General features: G+C 43.8%; 2 protein-coding genes across 3 annotated transcripts; one reads left to right on the top strand and one right to left on the bottom strand.

The window, feature by feature from the left end:
* Nucleotides 1–261: 261 nt before the first annotated feature.
* Nucleotides 262–4,796, top strand: nkiras1 (NFKB inhibitor interacting Ras-like 1). The gene is made up of 4 exons (XM_070983994.1): nt 262–375; nt 659–759; nt 1,015–1,256; nt 2,421–4,796. The coding sequence occupies exons 2-4, from the start codon at nt 666–668 to the stop codon at nt 2,661–2,663; spliced, it is 579 nt and encodes a 192-aa protein (XP_070840095.1). The 5' UTR covers nt 262–375; nt 659–665; the 3' UTR covers nt 2,664–4,796.
* On the bottom strand, nt 4,789–21,147 carry ube2e1 (ubiquitin-conjugating enzyme E2E 1). 2 transcript variants are annotated; one of them, XM_070983991.1, is made up of 6 exons: nt 21,068–21,147; nt 19,782–19,955; nt 19,231–19,281; nt 8,269–8,401; nt 7,632–7,779; nt 4,789–5,367 (listed from the first exon to the last, which is right to left on the bottom strand). In XM_070983991.1, the coding sequence occupies exons 2-6, from the start codon at nt 19,946–19,948 to the stop codon at nt 5,270–5,272; spliced, it is 597 nt and encodes a 198-aa protein (XP_070840092.1). In that variant the 5' UTR covers nt 19,949–19,955; nt 21,068–21,147; the 3' UTR covers nt 4,789–5,269. The 2 variants fall into 2 exon arrangements, with proteins under 2 accessions (XP_070840092.1, XP_070840093.1); XM_070983992.1 differs by lacking the exon at nt 21,068–21,147 and adding an exon at nt 20,765–21,035.
* Between the last annotated feature and the right edge of the window lie 4,992 nt (nt 21,148–26,139).

The raw sequence follows: 26,139 nt of genomic DNA, 5'->3' as shown, positions 1-26,139 counted from the left end.
GATAGTAAGTATCAACATAATTAACAATATGCACAGCACATGTAAATATTATGTCACAGCTGTTATGCAATATTCTGTATTAAATAGAGCATGCGATAATTAGAAACCGTTGGTGTTTGTCAGTGCCGTTGAATACTATTAATTAATTAAGATGTGTATTATTTAAATAATTTGATTCTTATAGTTGCAATATAACATTACTATATTGATTATTATTATTGTACTGTTAAATAGCGCTGGTGTTTGTGAACTTCGCCGACGCGCATGCGCACTGATACACTAAGCCGTGTCAGAGCTGGTGGAGCAGGATGGATGCCCTGGTTGTGATGCTCCTTTTAAAGACTTGATAGAAAGCGAAATATCCTCCTGATTCAAGTAAGGAACTTTATCCGAATGTACCAGTAATTACCAAACAGTGGTTCCCAGCTGGACTGTCACCAGCTTACCTCCATGATGCAGAACTAGTTGTTACGGCTAGCCTGTTAGCTAGCTAGGCTAAACAGCAAACAGCTCTCGCGAGGATGAGGATAACTGAGAATCAGAGTTGTGTGGAGCGCTTTTAGAGGAGCTCCTGTCTTTTTTACTGTTGCTACAGGATGTCAAACATATGCCAGGTGAGACTTTATTCAGTCTGACGTTTTGTGTTTATACATTGTAGGCTCGAAATGGGAAAAGGCTGTAAAGTTGTGGTGTGTGGCCAGGCAGCAGTTGGAAAAACTGCCATACTGGAGCAGCTGCTGTACGGAAATCACTGTGTGGGTGAGTAACATAAAGTCTGTCTCATGGTTCTGCTTTGCGCTGAAAACTGATTGAACTTCAGCCTCAATATCCGTTCTCTGAGAGCAAATATTGCTGTCTGTGAGACAATCCTGACTACTTTCAAATCCAAGCTGCAGACCTACCTGCTAACCACTGCGTTTACTTCAATGTGTGTGTCAGATAGTTTTATTGTATTTATTCTGTGTGATTGACTGTTTGATTGGCTGGCCTTTAGGTGCACCTTATGTTTTCCAGGCTCTGAGTCCAATGAGACCCAGGAGGATGTGTATGTGGCCTCAGTGGAAACTGACCGCGGTGTGAAGGAACAGCTGAGGCTTTATGATACCAAAGGTCTCCACGATGGACAGGACCTCCCCAAACACTACTACTCAGTGGCAGACGGCTTCGTGCTCGTGTACAGCGTCGACAGCTTGGAGTCTTTCAAGAGGGTGGACGTTCTGAAGAAGGAAATAGACAAGTCCAGAGATAAAAAAGAGGTGTGGCTGGATCAAAGTTTGCTTTAAGCACCATTCATACGTGCTGTTCTCTCCTCTGTGCAGAGAACGTTCCAAAACGCACTGCTGCCTTTTATATTGGCAAACATCCACACCACACAACGCCATTTAAGACATTCAACATGTCCAGTTCAGCGCTAACCCTGTGGTTATGAAAGGTGTGAAAAAATAGAATTTGAATGACGAATTAGGGAAGTGAAACACTAAGTTAAGATAGGAGATGGCACAGGTTCCCAGCTCAAGAAGATATCATTTAAATTTTATTCATATGGGTCAGCTGCCTTTGCATGGAGGCCCCCACAATCTGGGGGGGGGTGTGCAGCAGAGAGGCAGAAAACCTATCAACACAACTGCTTAATAGCCAGTTATCATATACTTACACTACATATGGACATTTTCTGAGTAGTGCTCTGTTAGAAGGTGGTGATCGATTCATTACAGGGTTTTCAGCCCATGCTGATGATGTACTGTGTGAAAAGTAAGACAGTATTAAATGTGAATCACTAATGTATTTTTGTGTCCCATACTTAGACTTTATTGATCCCAATTTGGGAAATTATTCCGTTGCTGTAGCAGTTTAAACATACAGACAAACCCAAAATATATACAACAAAGAAGAATAAGGGTGAGAGCAATTCTTAAAATATAACTAAGTACATAAACATAGAATAATAGCAATTGTTTAAAAATATAACATATAAACAAGAGTAACAGTAATTGCTAATTGATTTCCTGAAGCGGTCCTTGTGACAGCGGAGCTGGAGCAGTCTATTGGAGAAGGAGCTCCGCTGTCTGTCCACGAGGTGGTGAAGAGGATGTTCAGGGTTGTCCATAATGGATAACAGTCTCTCCAGTGTCCTCCTCAAAAGTCTCCAGTTTTCAGCCAATAATGGAGCCGTGCCTTCCTGATCAGATTGTTCAGTCTGTTGGTGTCGCTGGCTCCGATGCTGCTCCCCCAGCACACTGCAGCAAAGAAGAGTGCACTGACACTAACAGACCTGAAGAACATCTCGCTGCACATGTTGAATGATCTGAGCCTCCTCAGGAAGTAGAGTCTGCTCATCCCCTTCTTGTAAACAGCGCACAGTGCACTGTGTGGTGTCTTCAATCTTGAATTGATTTGGTGTGTGTCTGTCCTTTTCTCAGGTGACTGTCATCGTGTTGGGGAACAAGACTGACCTGCGGGAGCGTCGTCAGGTGGACCAGGAGGCGGCGCAGCAGTGGGCACGAGGCGAGAAGGTGAAGTTGTGGGAGGTGAGCGTCACCGAACGCAACTCCCTCATCGAACCCTTCACCCAGCTGACCAGCCGCCTCACACAGCCTCAGAGCAAGTCTGCCTTCCCTCTGCCAGGGCGCAAGAGCAAAGGCACCCCGTCCAACGACATCTGACACAGAACATCCCCTCACTCCTCTCTGCTCCTGTCAGCAGGCTGCATTCACCTCACATGGAACTAACCAGCAGGACAACGTGGACGGGCCTTTAGCTTAGCAGCATGGCTTTGGTTGCTTCTGGGTAAATATACAGTTATAGTGGTAACATAGTTTTAGTGGACTTGTTCCATATTTTGGGAAATAGGCAAATTTGCTGTTGTTCTGAGAGTGAGATGATAATCAGTCAGTCTCTCTGTTTAGTACTGAGCTGGGGTGAGAATGTGGTTAGCCTAGATTAGCATAAAGAGTGTCAGCAGGGGAAGCAGCCTGGCACGATCAGAAGGGGCAATTTATGCCAAACAACACCCCGAAAGCTGTTTGTTTAATGCATACACAAACAGGAATGTAAAAAACATTTTAGGGGTGGTAACACGCTGGGAGTACAAATAACTAGTTTGTAGGCTGCAGGTGCCAATCAGTGAGCACAGGTTCCACAGTTGTTCTCTGTACGGACATAATGAGACCAGACCTGGCAACCCCACTGTGATGACAAGATGCTGGGAAGCTGCTCCCCGCTGTTCTTTACTCAAAATAAAAAATAAATGGTTTCAAAAGGACTGAAGTGATGGTGCAGTGACTGTTTGCAGCTTCCTGAGGCGTTGTCCTCGCAGTGAGGTTGCCAGGTTTGGTAAATGCAATGCCTTCAGTGCAACCAATACATAAATGTGAGCTATGATGGATGAACTATTCATCAAGATAAGGGTCCAACAGGCGCCTCCCCTCAAATTACAAGTGTTCATTTTTGTATTTCTCATGTTGATCTTCTCATCTCGCTTACAGAAAGAAAGCAAATAAGCATATTTCCCAAAGTGTTAACTCTTCCAATGAGGATGCATGTTGTAGTTCATCATTCACAGCAAACCAAACATGAGTGCACGAACCGAATCCACACCTGGAACATCTGTTTTCTGTACAGTGTGTTTGACACTTCAGTGTGAAGCCAGTCTTTTTTTCTTCTTCAGTGCATCTCTGCATGGACGAGCACTTTAGTACCAAAGATTTGACTCAACCCAAACACACATCGGATGGATTGACACGTGCGAATTGTGAAATCATGTTTTGTTTACTGTCCTCTTCAATTGAAATGTGTTTGGCATTGCAATGTAAAATGACAGCTCAGATTTTTTCCAACTCTATCATGAAGAGTCTCATTTAAAGAGTTATTAGTTGCTGTAATCATTCTTCTTCTTCTCAGTCTAGAGCCATTGTAATCTAGAGCTTCTCCAATGAAAGAGGAATCTGCAGTCCGCTTCGTTTGTCTGATTCATACTATTGAAGCCTGTTATTAGCTTTTGAATGTGTTTTTGCACCAACAGAAAATGTGATTTGTGCTAGAAGGGAGCTCACCGCGGCTGGTGCGGACACAGTGAATGACCATAGCAGCCTGTGACTCTTCCAGTCTGCACACAGGCATGTGATAATTGCACTAAAACAGACTTGAGACATTTGAAACTGTCCTGTAAACTCTGTTTTCAAACAGAATCTTGTACCAATGTTATTTCCCATCTGATGTGAATGCAGCATGAATCCTTGTCCTCTGGCAGGACTCAGCTAGCCTTCGTCCAGTCCATCTCATGTATTTACCATGGCCTGGCAGCAATAATACTCCTGGTACTGCCTTTAGTCGTGTGTAAGATTCTCTGTCTGGCGTTAGTTGCACTCCTGTGTCGTCCAGCCTGTATAATCCAATAGGGCTACTCGTTAAAGCTGTGTATGTCTTTTAACAGTAGAAATGTCAGTGTTGAGAAGAAATATTTATTTTTTAACTAATTTATTTTTGTCACTTTTAATGAGCCACATTCCTTGACTTTTGAAAATTGTGAAACAATGTGAATGATGATCTGTGCTGTTTTCTGTGTCCTTAATGTGTCAAAGTAATAACATTTCATGTGCTGCTAGTAGAACAGAGTGTGAGACTCTGTGTTCATGCTAACCCTAAATTATTCTCTGCTCTGTAACTCTGTCTGAAGATGCACTGAATAAAATGTAGCTTCTTCATATGAAATCTTGTGAAAAGCTTGTTCCGGTGGGTTTTCCTGCAGACGATCACGTGTGTGATGATACAAATGAGCGAACAAAGTCAGACGCTTCAGTTGGTCATGTTTAATTCTTAAGGGAGAAAAAGAACAGCTTTTTATCAGCACAGAACACAAATCACAACCAATATCCATCCATATCTAAACATGTCTACATGTGTCAAACACCTTTTCAAAGAGCAGGAGTTTGGAGAGGGAAGCAAACACCAACTGGAACTTATACATGTGAGAATTTACACTGATTATTTGACTGGGAATCATGCTGTGACACATCTCTTCTAGCAGTTTAGTATTAATGTCCATCTTCAAGCACAAGCTAAGAATTCAAAGAGAAAACACTAAATGCATTATTGCCAGATGTGATTATAGTTGGGCCGCAGATAACTTAAAAAATACAATAAACAACAAAATGTCAGGAGTTAAGACTTCAATTCCAAGATAAAAATCCACCCGCCCCTCTACCTGCCCCGCCTCCCGAGTCGACGCCCCCACATCCCCAAGTCGTCCAACCAGCAGCTCCTCTGGTGATTATGTGGCGTAGCGTTTGGTCCACTGTTTGGCTATCCTGTCGTGTTCAGGTCTGTTTGTTGTGTACTGTGTGGCGATGCTTCCGACCAGAGGGTCAGCTGAGAACAGATAAACACAACATCTCATCAGTTCCTCTGCAGGCTTGTTCTCCCACACAGCTCTGTGAGAGTGCAGCTCAAAGCATCGAGCTGCAGTGTTCACATTCAACTGAAACCATCAAACTGCTGCAACGTGATGCATACTTTACTTATGCTTCATGTTTGAGGTAGCTCGTGTAAGCTACATGGATTTAAGTCATTTGGCATATCAACAAAATACCTACTTATCGTGCTGGATACATTCCTCATGAACAGTGTGAAAAGCAGCATGTAGCACCAGAATCTCTTCACATCTAACTTGGAGAATTAATCCAACCAAACCAGAGCTGGTGATTGTTGGAACAGTGGAAAGATGAACCAAGAAGGTTTTGGTGAGTTTTATTTTGTGTCAAGTTTTAAAGACTGTTTTATGATGATCTGTGAGGTAAAAGTACTGATTCTCTAAACGGAGTCTGGTGAGCTGGTGACCCAGCTGCTTCTGGTTGGGGGAGAGGTGTGGCCAATGCGGCCTTTCTTTTTGGCTTACTGGTGCTCTAGAGTGCCATCTAGTGGTTTTAAATGTTGTATATGGAACCTTTAAATACTTGAATACATTTTTAACCCATTTTTCATTTTAGTTCAGAAAAATATATATCTAAATGTATTTAATTCCGGTTTAAATTAGTTAAGACAGTGGTTCTTAAAACTGTTCTTTGAAATGTTTGCTAATACGGGCCAATTGTAACATTCATATATACAGACTTAAATGCACTTCATCAAAGCTGGATTACCAATCAGCCAAGCAGGCAACTGCAACAAGGCCCATCATTACAAAAATGAAGGGCTGAAATCTGAATGACAGTTCATACTGCGGGTCCATGTTTCTAAATAATGCTGATTTTAATCAAATTACCTCGAACTACAAATACATAAAAAATGAAAGGTCATTCACCAAACTGGAGAAAAAAATCCCACAGTGCCATAAAACTAGTTCCACTCATTTATTTTTTTAATTATCTTTATTATATTCCACAATGGCCTACTAAAACATAGTGAAGGGATATCTCCCTCTGTATTAACATTATGGCAAAAATCCCTGTCATATTTATATAATCACTGCTGAGGCCTCATTATGGTTTCATCTATCAAATACCTGCAATAGTAACTGCATAATTATAGAGTTACTGTAAAGTTAAAAGGAACCTTCAGCTGAAATAAGAGGATGACTTAAAGAGCCACAATGGTGCAGTAAATCTTAATAAATATATACTCACTAAGGCTTTAGTTCAGGCAGTGTGAACACATAACAGGCTGGAGATATAAGACTAGAAAGCTCTGAGATATAAGCGAGTCAGGAGTAGATTTAATGAAGTGAATCTTGAAATGCTTTAAGAGGAGTCCTGTAATTAATGTACAGCTGCCTATGAGAGTTTAATGCTCTGTCCTTTGAAATCCAAGGTCAAAGGAGAGTTACTGCAGATAAGACTTGAAGGAAAAATACTGAGTTACTTTCAACATATGAGATGAGCCGCAAACCCATATTATGCAGTCATTATTTTATTATTTCAAGTAAACATTTGTAGAAATGACAGAATAAACATATTTCATACTGGCAGAACTAGAGTGGGTGAATGGTGAAGTGGTGAAGTGTTGGGTGGATTTGATCAGCCTCCCAGCCACAGTGGCAGGTAAACACAAGGAGCACTGAACAAAGGACTGAATCATCCAGATAAAGTCGAGGGAGAGATCCCTGTGGGCCGGTCGCTCTGAGGCCCGGCCTGACCACGAATCACCCGTCACTCATCCAGTGATGCTGTATGCATCCTGCATCACACCATGTTGAAACCACAGAAATAAACCACTGTTCTGTCTATTTGGATGTGTCTTGTAGAATATGTCGTGATGATGTGACTCGAGCTGGACGCACTCTGAATTTTGCCAGTCAAATCAGATGTGGCTGTTTAAAGACAAAGACTTGACTGTTTGTTTCACCACACTGTATTCCTACAGTTTATCAGCCTACACGAGTCTATGTTTTACCTGTTACACTTATGAAACATCAAAAACACTCAGAGAAAGTTAAAGTTTGCACCCTGCTTACAGTTCAGTTAAAATATCCCAGCACACCACAGGGCGTCTCTGCTGCCAGCCTGCTGACGGTGCTGTCACTCCAGCCACTGTGGCGCCCCAGGTGAGATCAGGATTTGGTGCCACCAAATTGTAGAGCTGACTGTATTATTTATTATTGTGGAGTGCATGCGTGTGTGTGCATGTGTGTGTCTCACCAGGGTTGCAGTCAGTGAGCAGAGAGCAGATGGACAGTAGGACCTTGGAGATGGTGAGGGCAGGACTCCAGTTGTCCTTCAGGATGTCCAGACAGATCACCCCCTGACTGTTGATGTTGCAGTGGTAGATCCTCGTACGGAACGTCACCTGGACACACACAGAAAAGAGGAGTGTGTATTCAGCAACGTTTTCCTCCATTTTCTCTTCTCTTATGTGCTAAACTCCACGTAAAAAAGAACAATTTTATAGTGACTCTCGTCTTGTTAAGCATCACTCGTCTTGCTGTGCTCTGTGTTTTCCGTCTGTTATGCAGCATCTGGTCAATCTAAACAATGGGAACTCTAATGAATGATTGCCTCACAGTTTGTACATTAAAGCAATCAGGTCATATGATTTGAGGTGTCTACGTTTTGGGGTTTAAGGAAAATTTGACATTTGTCGGTGATCACACGTATTACAGAGGCCCAGGGAATTCAGCTTGAAGTATGAGCTCCTGATTTCACTTAGCTGCATTCCAAAGTGCAAGGGTGCCCTCTAGTGGAAGATATGAAAACGATAACCCCTGTAAACACAGCTATCTGTGCCATGATTTACAGAACAGGCTTTGCTGGCTGCTAACAACCATGCAGAATTCACCTTGGGTGGCTTGAAGGGGTAGTCTGGTGTGAAGGCGATGTCCAGGAAAAACACTCCTCCCTCGTACACGGAGCCTGGAGGGCCCAGGATGGTCGACCTCCACTCATAGATGTTGTCTCCTTTAGGACCAGCGCTGTCAGCACACAGGAAACATTTACTCTAGATTAACAGTTGGATGTTACAAAACCACACAGATGAAAATATCTTTAATCGCCTGACTTAACCTCAACATTTCAATTATGTGACTGTGGGACAATGATTTTCATTTCTAAGTAGAGACTTTCAATAAAAAACCTCTTCCTTCAGCAGCAACTCCTCTGAGCTCTGACTCTGAGCTGTTTTTAGGTCTCTTGGACCAAGTCCAACTCAAGTCTTTGAGACAAAACTGGAAATAATGTAATGAATCACAGCATCTGTATGAGTCAAGCAGATCAATGAGAACACACACAACACAGAACCAAGTGCTCCACATCTCTGCTTTGGTTAAAGTCATTGAACGCAAAACATTCAGCTGAAGCTATGATGATTATCAATTCCAAACGCTTCATGCGTCACATTCAGAAGGACAAACAGACAATTCATTCACATAAAAACCTAAAAACACAACCTCGATTCCAGAACAGTGGGGGCACTGTGTAAAACATAAATAACAACAGAGTGCAATCAACAACAGTTTCACAAAGTGTTCCTGAGCCCATGTAGCAACATCCTTTACGCAATCACGTGTTCACAAAGGGTTGAACTCGCTCCATCCTCGCTTGTGAACGACTGAGCCTTTCCAGGATGCCCCTTTCATAGCCAATCATGATACTATCACCTGTTACCAGTGAACCTGTTTGCCTGTGGAATGTTCCAAACAGGTGTTTTTGGAGCGTTCCATAACTTTCCAGTCTTTGAAATGTTTTTGCATCGATTTCAGAATGAGCAGATATTTACGAAAATCAATGAAGCTGATGAGTAAAACATTAAATATATTGTAGTTATAATTTTCTTTATACGTCAAAAAGGATGAGTAAATTCTCACATTCTGTTTTATTTGTTTCACACAGCGTCCCATCTGTTCTGGGGTCAGGGCTGTACGACATGTTAGAAAGAATTAGGGATTAGGGAAACTGCTACTGGTGAAAAAAAGAGCATTACTGGAGGTCAGGTTTAACAAGCAGCTCTTGTCAGTAGTTGTTGAATGAATGAATTTAACCTAAACTTCATTTCAAAGTAGAAAGAGTGAACTTTTCAAACCTTCGTGTCTCCAGGTGTTCCAGCTGTTTCCAACGGATCACTTTCTGTTTTCCTCAGAGCCAAACAACTACGACCACCACAGGACACGCTGATGTTTCCAAATGTGAGTGAGGAAAGCATCAGAAAGAAGCACGTTCACTAAGAGGTGGAGTCAGACTGTCAGGATTCTATATGGAGTAATACAGTTTGAGTGCTGCTTTGCACAAACAAGTCACTACAGCAGGGGTTGGAGTCTGGGTGGAGGTGGAGGCAGAAGAAAACATGAGCAGAGAAAAAGCAGATTGTACCCAGTGGCAGACAAGTCCAGTACTAGATCAATTAAAATTTTAATTCAGCAGAACTAAGGAGCCAAACTCAAAGTTCAAATGTCAAAAGAATCATATTTCTAGGATTTAATAAAGACAGAAACATCAGACTCTGACTCTGGAGGGACACACAGGCTCGTGTCATGATGGACAAAGTCCATGTGAATCGTAATTGGCTGGATGCACAGATTCAACTTAACAAGCTTCAACGTCAGCATTAACAGTTAACGGCCACACCGAGGAGTGTGCACGCTGCTCTGCCTGTGTGTTCACAGGCTGCATCCACCTTGTTTAAAGCAGGGCGGATGGCACGAAAATAACCTATTTGGAATAATTAACACAATTACTGAAAATATACTAATATCAGTCTTAAATATTTAACAAAACATGATGATCACAGCAGCAGGGAGGCAAACAGGCCACATGCTTGATGTGAGGAAACACGGAGCTGCTCCTCTAAAGACTGTTTTTAATCAAAGGCCAAATTCTTCATTTTTTTCTGGTGCCAGCAGCTGCAGCTCAACGTGTGCATTATGGAGACGTTGCGTGCAACCTGGTTATGTGGTTAATTATTCATGACAGTTTGGCAAAGCTCCAAAAGGAAAAATACCCAAACTTAGCATTTGTGAATATTTATGGGTCACGCTTTAACTTACTCAGCTTTTTGTGGTCTCAGGAAACTTGAGTCTGTTTCACAGCGGACGAGTCCGAGTCACCTGGAGTCAGAGTCTCCAGCCTCAAGCTCGCCCTCACACAGCTTTAACAGTCCTCAGTCTGCATGCTTGGGCTCCTTCCTGGTCTGCCTCCCGAAATATTAAGACAGATGTCAACATTGCACTTTCTTCTTCTGCCGCCTCACTTCCAGTGCAGCCTCCACTGGCTGATAAAGGTTTGAAATCACAGCACTGGTTCACAGACTACCTTCACCTTCGACCTTTTATCTTCCATGCACTGACGCTTACTCTGCTATCGCTAACTCACCCAACCTCTGCTAAATGACTGAAGTGTCTATACAATGAGCATTCTTCTAATGTTTTTCAGTCAGAATCTACTCCATGTCATCTTATTGGTAATTCATTAAAACAATGCAGCGCCGTCGCCAAAGACAGTCATTATGCCAACAGAGTGGAACGTGATAAAAAGAAAAGGATCCTCAGGACTTTATTTGCCTGTGGCGATGAAGCCGACGACGCCAGCCGCTCCATGAGAGCCTTGATTCAACAGCAGCAACGCACTAAGTCAACAGCGGCTTCTGTTAGCGTTTAATGGTGGAGATGTTTTCACATAATTGACTGCCTGATGAAGCGCTCCAAACTACACTTTCCAGTTTGCCGTTTTATTTTTACACAAGTAAGGCTCTCAAAGCATGTTTGGCAGACAAAAAGAAAAGAGTTCTTTCACTGGGAGAATGCAGCGGACAGCAATATGCAGTATTTAGACAAAGAAATGATGTGAGGATTTTAAATGAACACACAATAATTCATTATTTAGGCGCAGAAATTCCCAGAATAATTCAAAGCGTGAATCCGATTGTGAGCACATAAGAAGTTACTCTGCACACTGCTGTGTAATTCTAAGTGGCTTCTGTATGCTGTAACCACAGCGGAGGTAAACGCACCACTCTAAACCTCGATAGTAGTCCAGGCTTCAAGCTGCTGACTGCCAGAAAAAACGAGATCTTCGCAAGTTTTTCCAATCTTTAGACAGCTCCCACAGCCGAACAGTTCAAATCACTGCTGGGACAGACGCTGTACATCATCTCCATGTCCTCAGCGGGGCTGCAGGCCTGAATGTAAAACATTTACTGTCACTGCCATGTGAAGTTCAGCAGAAAATGAGCGGCCACGAGATCAGAGCAGTACTCTCCTTTATGGTGTCTTGAGATGCGATTAAGTCCACATCTCTCACTCTCAAAGCCACAAAATCTACAGAGTACAGCTGCTTTAGGGGTTACCTCCAAAATTTCTATTCACACTACAAGCCTTGCAGCCATCAGCAGGGCCAAGGACCTGTCACTTATCACAACAAATAAAACAGTCAAAGATGTGATGTGATGATGAATGTATTAGTCTGTAATTAGCTTGAGATCATTTGATTGAGCACAAAGTGATTTAGAAATATGCACCATGAAAGTTCAGTGCTGGAATAAAAACAGTCTGCAAACCACATTTTTACTCAGGCAGCAAATACTGTAGCTGTCACCTCAAGGCCTTCATCAGCTCACTTCATGCTGTGTTTCAGATGACAGCCAGCATTACCAAACCCATCTGCAAGTCTACAAATGAACAAACTATTTGCCACTCACTGAACATGGAGCCTTTGGGCCTTGGAGCACTTACCCACTTTGCATGTTGGGTAATCCAGCCTTGACTGTCAGGAATCTAATGAAAGCTTGATACGATGCAAGGAGACACCTGTGGAAGGTATTTATTTGAAAGCGGCCACAGGAGGCCCTGTTCAGCATCCTGTGATCAAACACATCACATACTTTCTCCATAGAACACAGCTTCAGCCCTCAGTGCACCGTCATATACTACACCTGCTCCATGCTGCGCTGCGCTGACTGACACTTAGCTGCCAGTGCTCAACACTGAAAGGGACAAAATCTAACTATTGTGTTTGTTGTCACAGGAGGTGAATGCAGTGGGTAAAGGGGGGCTGTGTGCAGCTAAAGATCGCTACGTGGTGGATAGATGTGTGGTCACCCACCCTGATAGGGTTCCAAAAATAAAACTGGAGGCATCCACCACAACACTAGCTGTCAAGCTGTTGGCGGTTGTAATGTAATCTTGTAATGCTTTGTAGCATTACTTTTAAGGGAAGTAAAATACATTTTAAAAATGTTCACCCACTAAAATATATAAAGATAATTCATGCTGAAAATTAATGGAAAGGCTGTGTCATACAAAACACTAAAAAGCTCAATCTCAGTTACTACCACAAAGGACATGCAAAGGCTGACCAATGGTCAAACAAAGAGCACAAAACCAGATCACAATATTCGAGGGCATAGCCACGGTGCACTATCCAGATGTGAAAATAAGTGAGGAGAAGCACCCTGTGGTATAAAAACATACCACATGTCCCTGAGAGGAACGCAGTTCATTTACACTGTGTTACCAGCATTCCTGCAGGAGAGCCCAGACCTGCTGATGCACTGGTTCACATCACAAGACCTCAGTCAGGACGTGCTGTCGCACCAAGAATAGATATTGTATCATTTTCCAGTGTATTGTCCGAACCAAGGTTTCTTTCACCTGACAACAGAGGCGTCTCACATTCACAAAGGAGCCACAGAGAGCTCCACACCTGCCCCGACGCACACAAAGGCTACCCAGCGCTTTGTGTGAGCCGGTAATACGCCATGCTCTCACTGATGTCAGTCACTTCAACATCAGGGGGGCTTCTTCTGCAGCCTCTGTGTACACACGCACGCACGCGCGCACACACACACACACACACACACACACACACACACACACACACACACACACACACACACACACACACACACACACACACACACACACACACACACACACACACACACACACACACACACACACACACACACACACACACACACACACACTGCAAGAAGAGTGCTGACATTTGAGCCGTTTTATTTTTTCTAAGCCTTTAACCTTTCAAACAGGCACACAGCGGTTTACCCAAAACAGACTACTGCGGCACAGCAGAGGATGAACACGTTCACAGCCCACAGAATTCATCTGCAGCAGCCACAATGAGCTCCGGCATGTTCACCTTAAAGGTTCAATGTGCCCTGAAATACCCTGAAATTCTCATTAGTTGTTCCTTTTCATGCTTTACATGATCAGCTGCTAACTGTCAAAACTAAAGCCCACGGCAAGCCACAGACCTCAAAGCATGACACGGAGCGACGCACAAAGTCACAGAGGAACATGGGTCAGTTGAATGCCACGACCACGTCGTCATCATTCCCACTGTAATTAAGAGCCGCTGAATGGGAAGAAACAGGCCAGCCTCTGCCTTGTAGTTCCATGGTGGAGATAAAGGGAGCTCTGACAGCTTCTCTGTCTGCCACTGGCCAAAAAGAACCACGAAAAAGACGACAAACGACTGGCAACATGACAGCAGGGCCGCCTCTGCTGACAGCTCCATCTGAACAAACTCCAGTAATAAAAATACAAAAAGAATCGTTGAACTAATTAACAAAAAATATCTGGTTTGTTTGTGTTTTCACAGCTAACAAGCTGCTCCAAACAGAAAAGACAGCAAAAGAAGCTGATCCAGGTTGTGTTTACCTGGTGAAACATATTGGAATAATGCATGAACCTCGCTCTTTGAATGCAGCACTGAGGTGACGTGTCGTTCATTTTTAATAACACCTGCCCACACAGATGCTGCTCCAATCAAATCCACGTAGTGACATCATCACTGCAGAGAAATAAACAGTTTGGAATTTTTCTCTTTCACAGTTTTGACTAAATCAGAGCATGAAGTAAAACACAGACACAGACACTCAGTGTGAAAGCCTCACAGATGATGATGATGATGATGATGATGATAACAGGTCAACATGCATCTGCTCCTTAAAATTTCTTCCCTCTGTACTGAGCATGCTCCTGCCATCACTTACGTTTCTCCATCTCAACACTTTGTTTCATGACGTCTTTACTCTCAGTCCACCACGGCCAGTCTCATCTCGTCACACACACTCACACACACACACACACACACACACACACACACACACACACACACACACACACACACACACACACACACACACACACACACACACACACACACACACACACACACACCATCAGGGCTACTCACTGGGCTTCATTTTCAATCACCACTGTCTGTCCTGCGATGGTATTATGATGACAAGGAGAAACACGGTAATAAGCTGCCTCACTGAGGCAATATAACGACTCCACTTCTCTTGAGTGCTGAAGAGACTCCACGCGACAGCACCACACACTCACCCCCTCCCAACCTCGCCAATTTAATACAATGGCAATCAGCCTGCAAAGGTTCTCTCAGTGCTTTATGAGGACAGTGCAGGCTGAATATCATATGGTAGCATTTGTATTCCTGCACTGAAACAAAGATTCCAGCCCACACACACTGAATTTTATTATTAGGCCTGACTGAAATGGATAACATCAATATCAGGACAAGTAAGACACTTATTCTAATATTAATGTAAAGAAATGCAAATGCAGGCAAAATGCTATAGAAAAATAATCAAATTGATGTTTATGACATCAAGTCAAATGAAAATTTCAATTTAAAGCCCCATCAGCCACATCTAGTGGCTGCCCTGTTCACTGCAGCCCGCTGCAAAGACAGAAAAAACACCACCACCAGCCATGATACCACAATGTGAATGCTGTCCTGAGGGTGGCGCTAGAGGGAAAGTCAAGGCTCATCAGTCTCCACATGGTTTGTCTTCTTGTGAGCATGAACACTTCCCAGCAGAAGCCAAATTGACTTCTCTCATGCCCAGCTGGATGTTTTGACCTGGTGGGGGCGCTACAGGGAAAGTGAGGAAAAAATGTCTGTCACAGTCATCAGGACAGCTACAGCTGGACAGCTTCTGAGATCTCTGCGTACTCGTGCTGATATAATACTGCACTGCGACACGTTAAACTTGACAAACATAAATATATTTAGTTCTACGCACACATTTCAGTGTGTTCCAAATCCAAAAACAGCATTAAAGTTTGATACTTGGCTCTACCTGCAGCCGACGGGACACACAGTGAAACATCGACTTCCCCTGCTGCCCACCTCAAACCTGGCACGCAGAGGGGAAACTTCTTCAAACTTCCATCTCTGCAGCAGCAGCAGCAGCAGCAGCAGCAGCAGCAGCAGCAGCAGCAGCTCAGAGTAACAACGGCGTACAGGCCAGCCACTTCCTCTCCAGGGACGAGGCTTTTTATAGATATGAAGAAGCAGTTGAGAAAACCTCAGTAGTGTCAAACACGCAAGCTGGTAACACACTGCAGAGGTGTGTGTGTGTGTGTGTGTGTGTGTGTGTGTGTGTGTGTGTGTGTGTGTGTGTGTGCGTGGAGACACTGCTGCTAGCATCAGCGAGGGATCACATGCAGCTCAGATGGCTCACACCAGGCCTGGCAGACTCTCACTCCACACACACACACACACACACACACACACACACACACACACACACACACACACACACACACACACACACACACACACACACACACACACACACACACACACACACACACACACACACACACACACACACAGAAAAAAATTAAGTGATTTCCAAATGGTTCAAGCTAAAACATTAATAACTGTCTTTAAGCCACCGTGTCTGTCCAGCCCTGCTTAACACCAATTAGCTCACTGTACACAGTGTCTAACTTTCCTTCGCTGTCATGAGCTCCGACCCTGGAATGTCAGGAATCTGACTGACACCCGAGGGCAGCATCTTAAGAGGAGACACTGTGAGCGGCAGCGCGAGAGCACGGAAGGCAGAGTGGAAGGAGGAGAGGATTAAGTGCGAGAGTCAGGAAGCAAGCAATAAATAAAGAAGCTGGACGAGAGGAAGAAGGGATAAAACATGGAGAATAAAAGCAAAACAGGGAGGGAGGGTGGGGGGGGGGCTGTGATGTCTGCAGTTCACACTTAAGTGGCAACGAGGCAGTAGAAAAATAAAAGAGGGCCTGCTCGGCATTTCCCGTGCAGCATAATTAGATTTTGATAAATGACAGATGAAAGGCTCGGCCCTGTAATGCTCATAAAACAGTGTTTGCAGCTGATAATGGAAACTCGTCAGGATAAGTCTTTTCTTCATCTGCCAGTGTCCATTTTAAGAGCGGCGGGGCCTGAGACAACCTCCAGAGAAATGAGACGACAACCAACTGACTCATCGATGTGTAATCCATTAAACAGCATCTGCAAGGCGTAGCTGGCCAGCTCCACTCACACCCTGACGGGCAGATTGTGAGGTAAATGAAGCAAAGGGAACCAAAATCCACTAAAATTCCCCTTTCTGCACATGGCGCTAAATAGAGGGGTTTTCACCAGGTGGAATGAAGCAAAGCGAAGGGATGAGGCCTTTCTCCACACTGCCGGTGAGGAACACAGATAAATGAGTCAGGGTGCGGCGGCAGCAAGCATGTTTGGAGACATTTCCTCCTTTCTTCAGTCGGTCAGGTGAGGACTGAATCTGTTGCACTCAGGTGTCTCAGAATAAACCACAGAGATGCATGAAAATGAGAGCTACAGGTGACACTGACTACACTGACTAAACTAAACTTCCAATATATGTTCAAGTGTCAAGCTTTGACTCCAGGACAATGACAAACACCTGAGACGGTGACACACAAGCTTTGCACACACACCCTCAGTGGAATAAATGTTAAGGTGTGTGGCTGCGCACTGAAAGACTTTGATTTCAGTTCACAAAAAAAAAAAAAAGAACAGCTTTAGAGGAAATGTTGAAAAGCAGGGTCATTTTTCATGGTCACCATTGAGAACAGATGCTTGCTGATTGTTCAACTACTTGTCTTGACTCTCTTTTCATGGTTTTTACTGTAGCTGTCAGAGCCTTCAGTGTGAGGGGCTCATCTGAGACACCCCGGGGGGGTTGGGGGTACACTTACAGCGCACATGTTCCTTAGGTTGAGATTCATGTCTCTCTGTCACTCACACTGAGGAGTGCTGAATGACAGCTCTGGTGTGGCGAGGGTTCATGGTCTAAAAGTTTGCTTTGGGTCTGGGCTGTGGAACTCCAGGTTTGAGCTCAGTGTCGTGCCTTTAAGTTCCACATCATGACCTGCAGTCCACACACACACCTCAGCAGCAGGCCTTTCACCGCTTCAAGATACCTGGGCTGTTAGAAGACGCTCCAGGAGGGACATCAAGGCGTCCTTTTCTCTGGGCTTCCCCTGAACACCCCTCTCCAACTCCTGCCTCTGTACTGGATCCTCATTGTAGCAAGAGTGTGTCAACACAACACTGCAACAGCTTCACTTCAATGACACAACACAATTCATCCAACCCGGACGCACATAACAAACAGACACTCAGCCCTGTGTCTCAGATGCATTGTGCAATCTTGTAGTACCTCTAACATGTGTAACACGTGGTGATAATTCATTTTCAGGACACGCGTCGAAGCCTGCTGGGCTTGTTTGAAAGCCAAGTCAAGCTGACAAAACTTGGCAAACAAAAAAGTTGTTTCTCTGCAGGAGATGTGTCTTCTAGGCGAGCGAGCCTGGGCTGAACACGCTCACACTCAAGACAAGGTGAACACTCACCTGCAATAAAGTGATCTCACTTTATTACATCATTCATACACTTAATATTGCTCAGTAATATTCACATATAATCAGAACATTTACAAGAGCTGCTATCTTTATTCACAACAGCTAAACAGTTTGATGAGAGGCTGACGAGCCCTCGCCATGAGCTACCTGAAGCTAAGCTAACATTAGCACTGCAGACTGACAGGACGCCTCACAGCTCTGACTCCTGGAGGTCCAGATTCAGAGTTTTTAGGGAGGTGAGCTGACACACGATATAAAGCCTGTCAACGCTTAACAGGAAAGTCCGACAATTCTACTCACAAGCCGCCCTTGTCTCACACTCGTACCACCTGACCCGACATCACCTGCACTGTTAATACAGAGCAAGCCCACCATCAGCAAGAAGACACAGCCCGGACCCTCTGTGGCCGTGTGTCCGCAGCATGTGAGCACTGATTCACTGCAGCGGCGCACATTCACCAGCTACAGCTGTCATTATGAACCCACCGTTCACCTCCAACAGCTTGTTCAGACACTGCTGGTATCGACTGAGGCGTTCCAGTGAGCGCCGACACAAACAAGACGTCCCACGACACCTTCCACAGGCATGTTTTCATTGAACTCCAGCAGCCAAACGTCTCAGCTCTAGATTTCTTAAGACAAGCAGCTGGACCTGAGGTCTGCTATTATAATAACACATAATGGTCTACATCTCATTTCAGTGCTTTACATTTGCCTCAGACATTTCAGTCAGTATCAATAAAGTATTCAGGTGTAACGCTCAGTAATATCCCACTGAGGAGTGAAAAGAGCAGTACAAAACAAAGAGATAACCTTGACTATTTCTAAATAGGTAATGAAGGGTGAGCCTGGCACTCTGCTCATCATCCACTGAAAAGTCTTAAGAAGTGCGAACAGAAAAGACACTGAGGCATAAAGACACCAGGAGCTTTCCAACCTTCACATTCAAGACGCCCACATGAAAGACTGCTTGCATTAATTTCTCAGAACAGACTAAATATCCTCATTTCCAAAACAAGCACACTCCCACTGAAACATGCACGTGTCACTGACCCAGATGTTTCTAATGACACACTAATAGTTCTCCAGGAAGCGATGCAGCACGCTCATTCACTCACCTGCAGTTTGGCGGTGGATCCAATGTGATGTCAGCCAACTCCTTCTGAATTCTGCAAAAGCAAATGAAAGCCATGCATCAAAGGCTGAGCTCTGATCACACACTGTAAATCCAAACTCAAAGCCGGGAGAGAAGGCAGAGGAGGCCTGATGGACATGAGAAAAGGCTGCTATGCAGCAAAAGACCTTTATTCTGTGTCAAACTACAAGCTTGAAAAGCTTTTTTTGACAGAAATGTCTCAAAAGAAACACACCTCTCAGACATGACACACACGAGATGGGACACTCAGCAACTCTTAACGTTGGACACTCGTCCTGTTCTGGACAAGTGATCTGAGGTCTTTCCATGTCCATCTTCTCCAGCTGCTGGCTAAAGTGATTCATGCTCCTTCAACAGGCTGAACATCAGTCCTGAGAATAAGTGGCAGCCAGTCTCAGATAAACTGCAGCTGTAAAGCTTTAAACTGAGTAAGATCAAAGCTGAAAGGAGGGAGAATGAAAGCTGCAGTGTGTCATCACAGACTGATCCTGGGCTCGCCGTCGGTCAGCTCACCTTTTAGCACTCGTAGAGAGGAGTTTGGAGGTCTTGCTCATGCTGACTTTGCTTTCTCGTTTCTTTGAGGGGTTTGCGTCCTGCGGCTGCTGCGGCTGCTGCTGCTGGTGAGTTGAGGATGAAGAGGAGGAAGAGCTGGTGCTGGCACGGGAATCTTCATCCGACATACCGAGCCTGGGGGACAAACCCAAATGAGATTTAGAGATAAGATTTGTCCTAACTCCACATTGAACCCCATTCAAAAAACCTAACATTTAACTGGTGAGCCTTTTTTAGGAGCATGTGACGAGTCTGCTCCAAACTTCAGGTTGCACTCTAAAAATTGTTCAATAATGCTGCAAAAACTCCTGTTTTTCCACTGAAAGTACCTGAGCAGCAGTGACCTGTGAGCACCACGTTAGGTTAAGATCTACTGAGACGGACAGCTGTCTGGGGGTCCACCTGAGGGTCCCACATGATGTCTTCTAAAGCAGAAACGGATGCTGGCGAGCGCTTAAAGTTGAGATTTCATGATTGTATTTGATTTTTCTTGTCTTCATACGTGCACAGTGCATATGAAGGCTATTGTCACGGACTCCAAACACGCTTCCGTCGTTTAAACGCCAGGCCTGGACTGTTCGGGCTCTGTGGATCCGGCAGGTTGAAGTGCTCCTGTGTGATGTTACTGAGGAACTTACGGCGCTTATCTGCGGAGCGTTTTCCTCTTTCATAACGCTCAATTCTGACCTCGGCTAATGTTTGCAGTCAGGCGGTATTTTTAGCCTTGTCGGGCTGCGACAAAGGAAATCATTTGGTGAAATAGTTCGGCTAAAGGCCTACTTCTGCCCGACACCGCCGAGCGACTCACGGCACGGCGGACCTCCGCTCTCCACCGAGTCCACCGGGTCGGACCGAAAGGCACAAATTCATCGACGGGGCGATGTCGCAGTCGGCAGGAGCCTCAACACACACCTCAACAATTTCCAGCCGAATCAAAGTTTCACCTCAGGAAGTCAGCGTGGAGCCACAGCGCTGTCAAACTGTTTCCAACGCGTTCGACCCGAATTACGACGTTCAAAACAAAGACAACACGCCATTCACTTCAAGCTTTTCCTCGCATTTTTAAAGCTATATCCGTCGACATGCAGCTGATCTCAGTGCAGCCAGTCACAGGATGGACCGGCTCCTAAATTCTCCTTTGACGATAGCACGGACACATTTGGAGTCCCACCGTCCTCTAAAATACACACATTACACAAACTGTCACGATATGATGCGCTGTAATACAAATATTTAGTATTTGATACCTTTCTTTGTGTGTGTGCACAGCCTGTGTGTGTGCCTCCGCCGCCTGGACGCACCAATGTCAAACCACCCACAATGAAGAGAAAGTAAACTTCCGGTCATCATCTTAAAAATAAAAGCACAGTCAAACGAAGGCGGCGATATTATAGTGATAGGATAAAATAACACGAGAGAAGATAGGCTTTACTGTTGAACGCAGGGACACTGAAGTGTCAAGGCAGCAAAAGCAAGTACAGTATAGTATGTTACCTGTAAAAAAGAAAAAAAAAACTGAGCTTTTAAAACACAATCAATGAAAGGGTATTCAACACCATGTGCACAACAGTAACTACAAGTATATTTACAGGCAAAATATAAAATGACTACAAGACAGGCAGAAAATGCAATAAAATGACAAGAATATATACATTAAATATGATGGAGCACAGCTTGTTGTTTGTTCAAAATATTGCTTGAAAATTGTAGAAAAATGTGAATTTTCAGACTATTTAAAAATTAAAATGTCTGAAACCATTATATTTATTCGGTCAAAAATATTTAATAGTTCTTGAAAACTCCATGTCCAAAGAGCCGCCAAGTGAGGGGTAAATATCAGTAAACAATAGGGATCGACGGCTTGAGTCGTGAATCGAGGTTTGACGCTTTTATTTTGCAGGGTTCAATCGTCTTCTTTCCGGGATTATAGCGAACAAATAACAGGAACTTGACGCTACCGCTGGACGCGTGCCTCTTCTAGCCGGAAGTGTTGGTCCAGCAGCAAACAGACGTCCTGACATTGTCATCGAGATCATCATTTTTCTGTGTAACACAGCGTCAGAGTCAAACAGTGAAGTCAAAGAGAGATAGGGGTGTTATTAGAGAGTGTAGAAAATAAAACAGAAGAGTTCAACTAAAATGAAGGGAAGCCAAAGTCAGGAGCAGTTCAAGAGCAGCTGGCCTTTTGGAAAAGAGAGCATGAACTTCCTCAGAGCTGACTGTGGTTCTGGCCAACACTGATATAACACTTAGCTTTGACTCCACACTTCCAGCTCTGCAGCATGTGTTAAACACTGCACCTGTTCATGTTCACTGGAGGAAACTGATGCTTAGCTTCTCCATTCTTTTATGCTTGGCCGAGACTCCCGTTAGAGGCCATTTTTAAAGCGCTGTTCACCAGTGAACTCAAAGAAAATAACATTTCCAACGCCACTGATCAGGTATCAAATTGTGTATAAAATACACTGAGACTGAATCATTTGTGTGGTATATGTAGGGGGCGTGATGTGACGATAAAAACAAAGCAGACCCTCGTGTAGTTTATCACTCAGCCTGCTGAGGAGTAATAAACTGAGGCAACTGTTCGCCATTAGCCTGAGTTCATACTGTACCACACAGCAAAACAGGCCGACCAGGAGCGGAGTGACAGTTTTAAAAGGCCATCACACTGTGTGATGGAGTGGCCAGAAGTGTGAAATGTGTTGCAGGTTAAATAAACATTAAACAAAATGGGTGCCATGGAAGGTGTGCTGAGTTATAAAGCAGCACATTAATTTGATTTCCATAGCATGACGCTAACTCTCCTGAGTCCAGCTGCTCCACAGAGACGTTTCGGGATAAGCGACAGGGGAATTACAACTAGCTTCACTTAATTTTCATTTCTTCATCTGACAGAAAAAAATGGAAATGAATTTGAGATCTTTCTAATAGCCTGAAGCTGACATATCACCCCTCCACAGCTGGTAACATGTTCAGTTCTAAAGTCTAACTTTAGACGACCTGGAGGTCAGGGCCGTGGCTGCCATGCAGGTCCACTCCTCCGTGTTTCTTTCTGCGGATTTTAGCAACGTTCCACTGTTGAAAAATGTTCATGTCGGGTATTTTATAGGCTGATTTCACTGTTTTTACGCTCAATATATTTGAATTTGACTAGTTTAAGACAGCAACAGCAAATCAATAACATATTGACTACTTTCCAGGGATAAAGTTGACCTGGGACCCTCTAGAAAATGGGGCCCCACATTTATATGATAATGAAAGTATCACCTTAAGGCTGTTCAGAAAGTGGTTACAGTGTTAACTAACAGTTCAGCAAATAATCAAATTATGGCAAACACCACATGGCCGTTAGGGCCCCTTGAGGATCTGGGGCCACGGGGGCATCTGCCTGATTTTCCCAGCTGGAAATCCAGCCTTGAATTTTATTCTTGTCTCTGAGCACATTAGGACATTCACATTGGAAAACAGAACTTAAAGGAAATACAAGTGCAGTTGTTTGATGAATTACATATGAACATTTCACGACATTTTAAAAAATGGTGTCTGGTTGGGATTTTCTGGAGCGTGCTGGGGGACTTGGGCTCACAGCAGTAGTACTTCCTGATCCTGGGTACAGTCTTACCCGAGGCTGAACGTGTGTGTGTGCACCCCTGGTCATTATTGTATATTTTGGTGGTCAGTGACTTGGAAACATATATGCAAAACTAGATCTAAAAAGATGTGAAAATGAGTGTTCAGCCACTCTCTGTCTGGGATGCGCTGTCTGTGTTGTTTGACATAATGACCTGTTTGGCATTTTGGCTGCTCGACTGAGAGCACGTCTGTCCTACCTGCAAACAAACAGCGTCTCCACTCAACACATTATACCTGCATAATATACATGATTATGCAGACTGGGCCCATTTTATTCACCAGCCAACTTTGGCCTTTTCACTGCTATTGATCACTTACCTCTCACTGCAAATGTTACATTACTATCCACGCATCAGTGACTTCTCCTCTGTCAGACTCTTCCTCCCACTGCATGTGAAGGAGGAAGGGAGGAGGGGGGGTGAGGACTCCCCCTCCCCCTCTCGATGTGTCAACCATAATTAACTCTGCCGCTGTTGCTCCACTTTGCTGGTTTTGCAACGCAGTCAGAGAGTGAGCCACGGCAGAGGCCCGTCTCCTGCTCAGAACAAGGCGAGCTCAGCGGCCAAGAGAGCCGTCAACAAGTGGTCGTTTGTTCAGTGCTCTGCTTTCAATCAATGAAAAGGCTGCAATCACTGCCACACCCCACTATTCACCTGGTTAACCAGCTGAACGCTCATTCCCCTTTTCCCAGGCATTCTGGGAAACGCAGGAGTTACTAATGATAGTAGAAATGGACATGAAAGAAGCAGCCATGGCGAGTCCTGTAAGAGAGGGTTTTGAATACACACAAAGCCAGCACACAACACACAACTTACACACAACTTATCTCATGTCTTGCTTAGATTTAATCTTTTGAGAGATATTTAATATCTTGCTCATACAAGATAATAACTCGAGTGAAAGTTAATTGCTTGTGTGAACTTGTGCATACAGGATATATAGTCAAATATTATCGAAGGTCTCACTCACGCAAGATGACCACTTATGTGACCGTGTGCTCACCAGATGTTATCTCATCTTGTTTGCACAAGATTATTATTTTATGCTCACAAAATATATCGGATAACATCTTGTTCTGTCTGTGCTTGTTATTATCTGCTGCGAGCAAGAGAGAAAAATATCATCCCTCGGGACGTCTGGGACTCTCCGGAAGGTTAAGCACATACGAGAAATATTGATTACCAAATAACTAAAATCCAGTGAGCATCCCAGACTGCTGCTGTCTGACAGTATCAGAGGAGCCGAGGGAGGATTTCTGAGAAATAAAAAGAGGAACTTCTCTCTGTTGACTGTCCATCACCAACATCTAACATGAAGACACTTCCACTGACAGCAGAGGGAGGACGTCCACTCCACAGCGCTTTCATGAAAACCTGCAACACATTAAAGCTGTGACATAATGTGTGTGTGTGTGTGTGTGTGTGTGTGTGTGTGTGTGTGTGTGTGTGTGTGTGTGTGTGTGTGTCAGATGTTTTGAGTGCAGGATTATGGAAAATAAGAGGAGAATGTGATAAAAATATAGATATGGGGTTAAATATCATCTGAGGTTGATTGAATATGGTGTTCTGGAGAATCTAATTAATCAAAGCAGGTTTATCTCATCTGCTCTGTCCTGCAGGGCACCTCACGACACACTTCATGTAAAGTCCTACTTCCTGTTTCGCTTGAGCCCAAGTTGACTGCGAGTTTTAAAATCCCTCCACACAGTATTGTAAATTGCCGCGCACCATTCTGCCAGTCGATAATCCTTCAGCCTCATGAATCTGGTGCTGGACGTCCAAGAATACACAAAGCAGCTCAGGTCAAGGTGCACTTTAGTGTGTGAGAAACATAATCTAAGGACAGAAAAGTCAGTCCACTTGTACTTTTTTGTGCTCCATTTAAAGTATGTTTGATGTATACTTTGAGAGTGTACTTCTAAACAGATGCCATTAAGCTTTACTTAAAAATGAATATACTAATTCTGCAATACTTAAAGTGGTATTTCAGAGTACTTATAAAAAATGCTGTAAGTGTATCATACATGCAGTATGCTTTTAAAAAGTACAATAAATTACAATATATTTTTAACAGTAATAAAGTGTACTTATGACAAGTACTTAAAAGGTGGACTTCAATTTCACTTCATTTGATGTATATTTCCAACACATTGGTGATATAATACAATTGTACTGCAAGTGTGCTTTGAATGCTCATGAATCCTGATTTTCAAGTTAGTCAAAGGTTGTGCCAATTTAGCAACTATTTACACTTCAAGTATACTCAGGTATTACTCAAGTGGTACTCAAGGACTACTTGAGTACCACTTGAACATACTTGAAGGCGACAAAAACAGTACAACGTGTACTTAGTATGTTCTTCAAAAAGTATAACTGAAGTATAATATTTTTTCCTCCTGGCAGCTGGTGGCTTTCTAACTCAGTGCTGTATACAGTATGTACTGTATGTCTACCTAGTATTAATTTCAAGTTTCCGGAGTACGAACATGAAAAAACGTAGTAAAATGTCACACTGACACATTTTTTCGAGTGAGATGGTAGAAGTTAAGCGCTTCCCATCTCATCTCTACTCTCTGTGGTGAGCCTGTGTCATTTCTGACAGGAAGTGGTCAGAGAGATGAGCCTGCATGTACACACACTGTAATCACACACACTCATATTAAAGCACGAGACTGAGGCAGGGTCTG

Source organism: Chaetodon trifascialis, chromosome 17 (genome assembly GCF_039877785.1).
Source record: "Chaetodon trifascialis isolate fChaTrf1 chromosome 17, fChaTrf1.hap1, whole genome shotgun sequence".
Taxonomy (NCBI): Eukaryota; Metazoa; Chordata; class Actinopteri; order Chaetodontiformes; family Chaetodontidae; genus Chaetodon; species Chaetodon trifascialis.
This window is presented reverse-complemented; position numbering and strand designations above follow the sequence as displayed.

Bases quoted from the DNA above. Each gene is read 5' to 3' on its own strand.
- nkiras1 (XM_070983994.1), top strand. From the start codon at position 666: ATGGGAAAAGGCTGTAAAGTTGTGGTGTGTGGCCAGGCAGCAGTTGGA. The intron at 760-1,014 runs GTGAGTAACATA...TATGTTTTCCAG, and splicing joins GTACGGAAATCACTGTGTGG to GCTCTGAGTCCAATGAGACC. The intron at 1,257-2,420 runs GTGTGGCTGGAT...TCCTTTTCTCAG, and splicing joins AGTCCAGAGATAAAAAAGAG to GTGACTGTCATCGTGTTGGG.
- ube2e1 (XM_070983991.1), bottom strand. From the start codon at position 19,948: ATGTCGGATGAAGATTCCCGTGCCAGCACCAGCTCTTCCTCCTCTTCA. The intron at 7,780-8,268 runs GTGAATTCTGCA...GTGTGTGTCCAG, and splicing joins ACCCCTTCAAGCCACCCAAG to GTGACGTTCCGTACGAGGAT. The intron at 5,368-7,631 runs GTGAGACACACA...ATCTGTTCTCAG, and splicing joins GCTCACTGACTGCAACCCTG to CTGACCCTCTGGTCGGAAGC.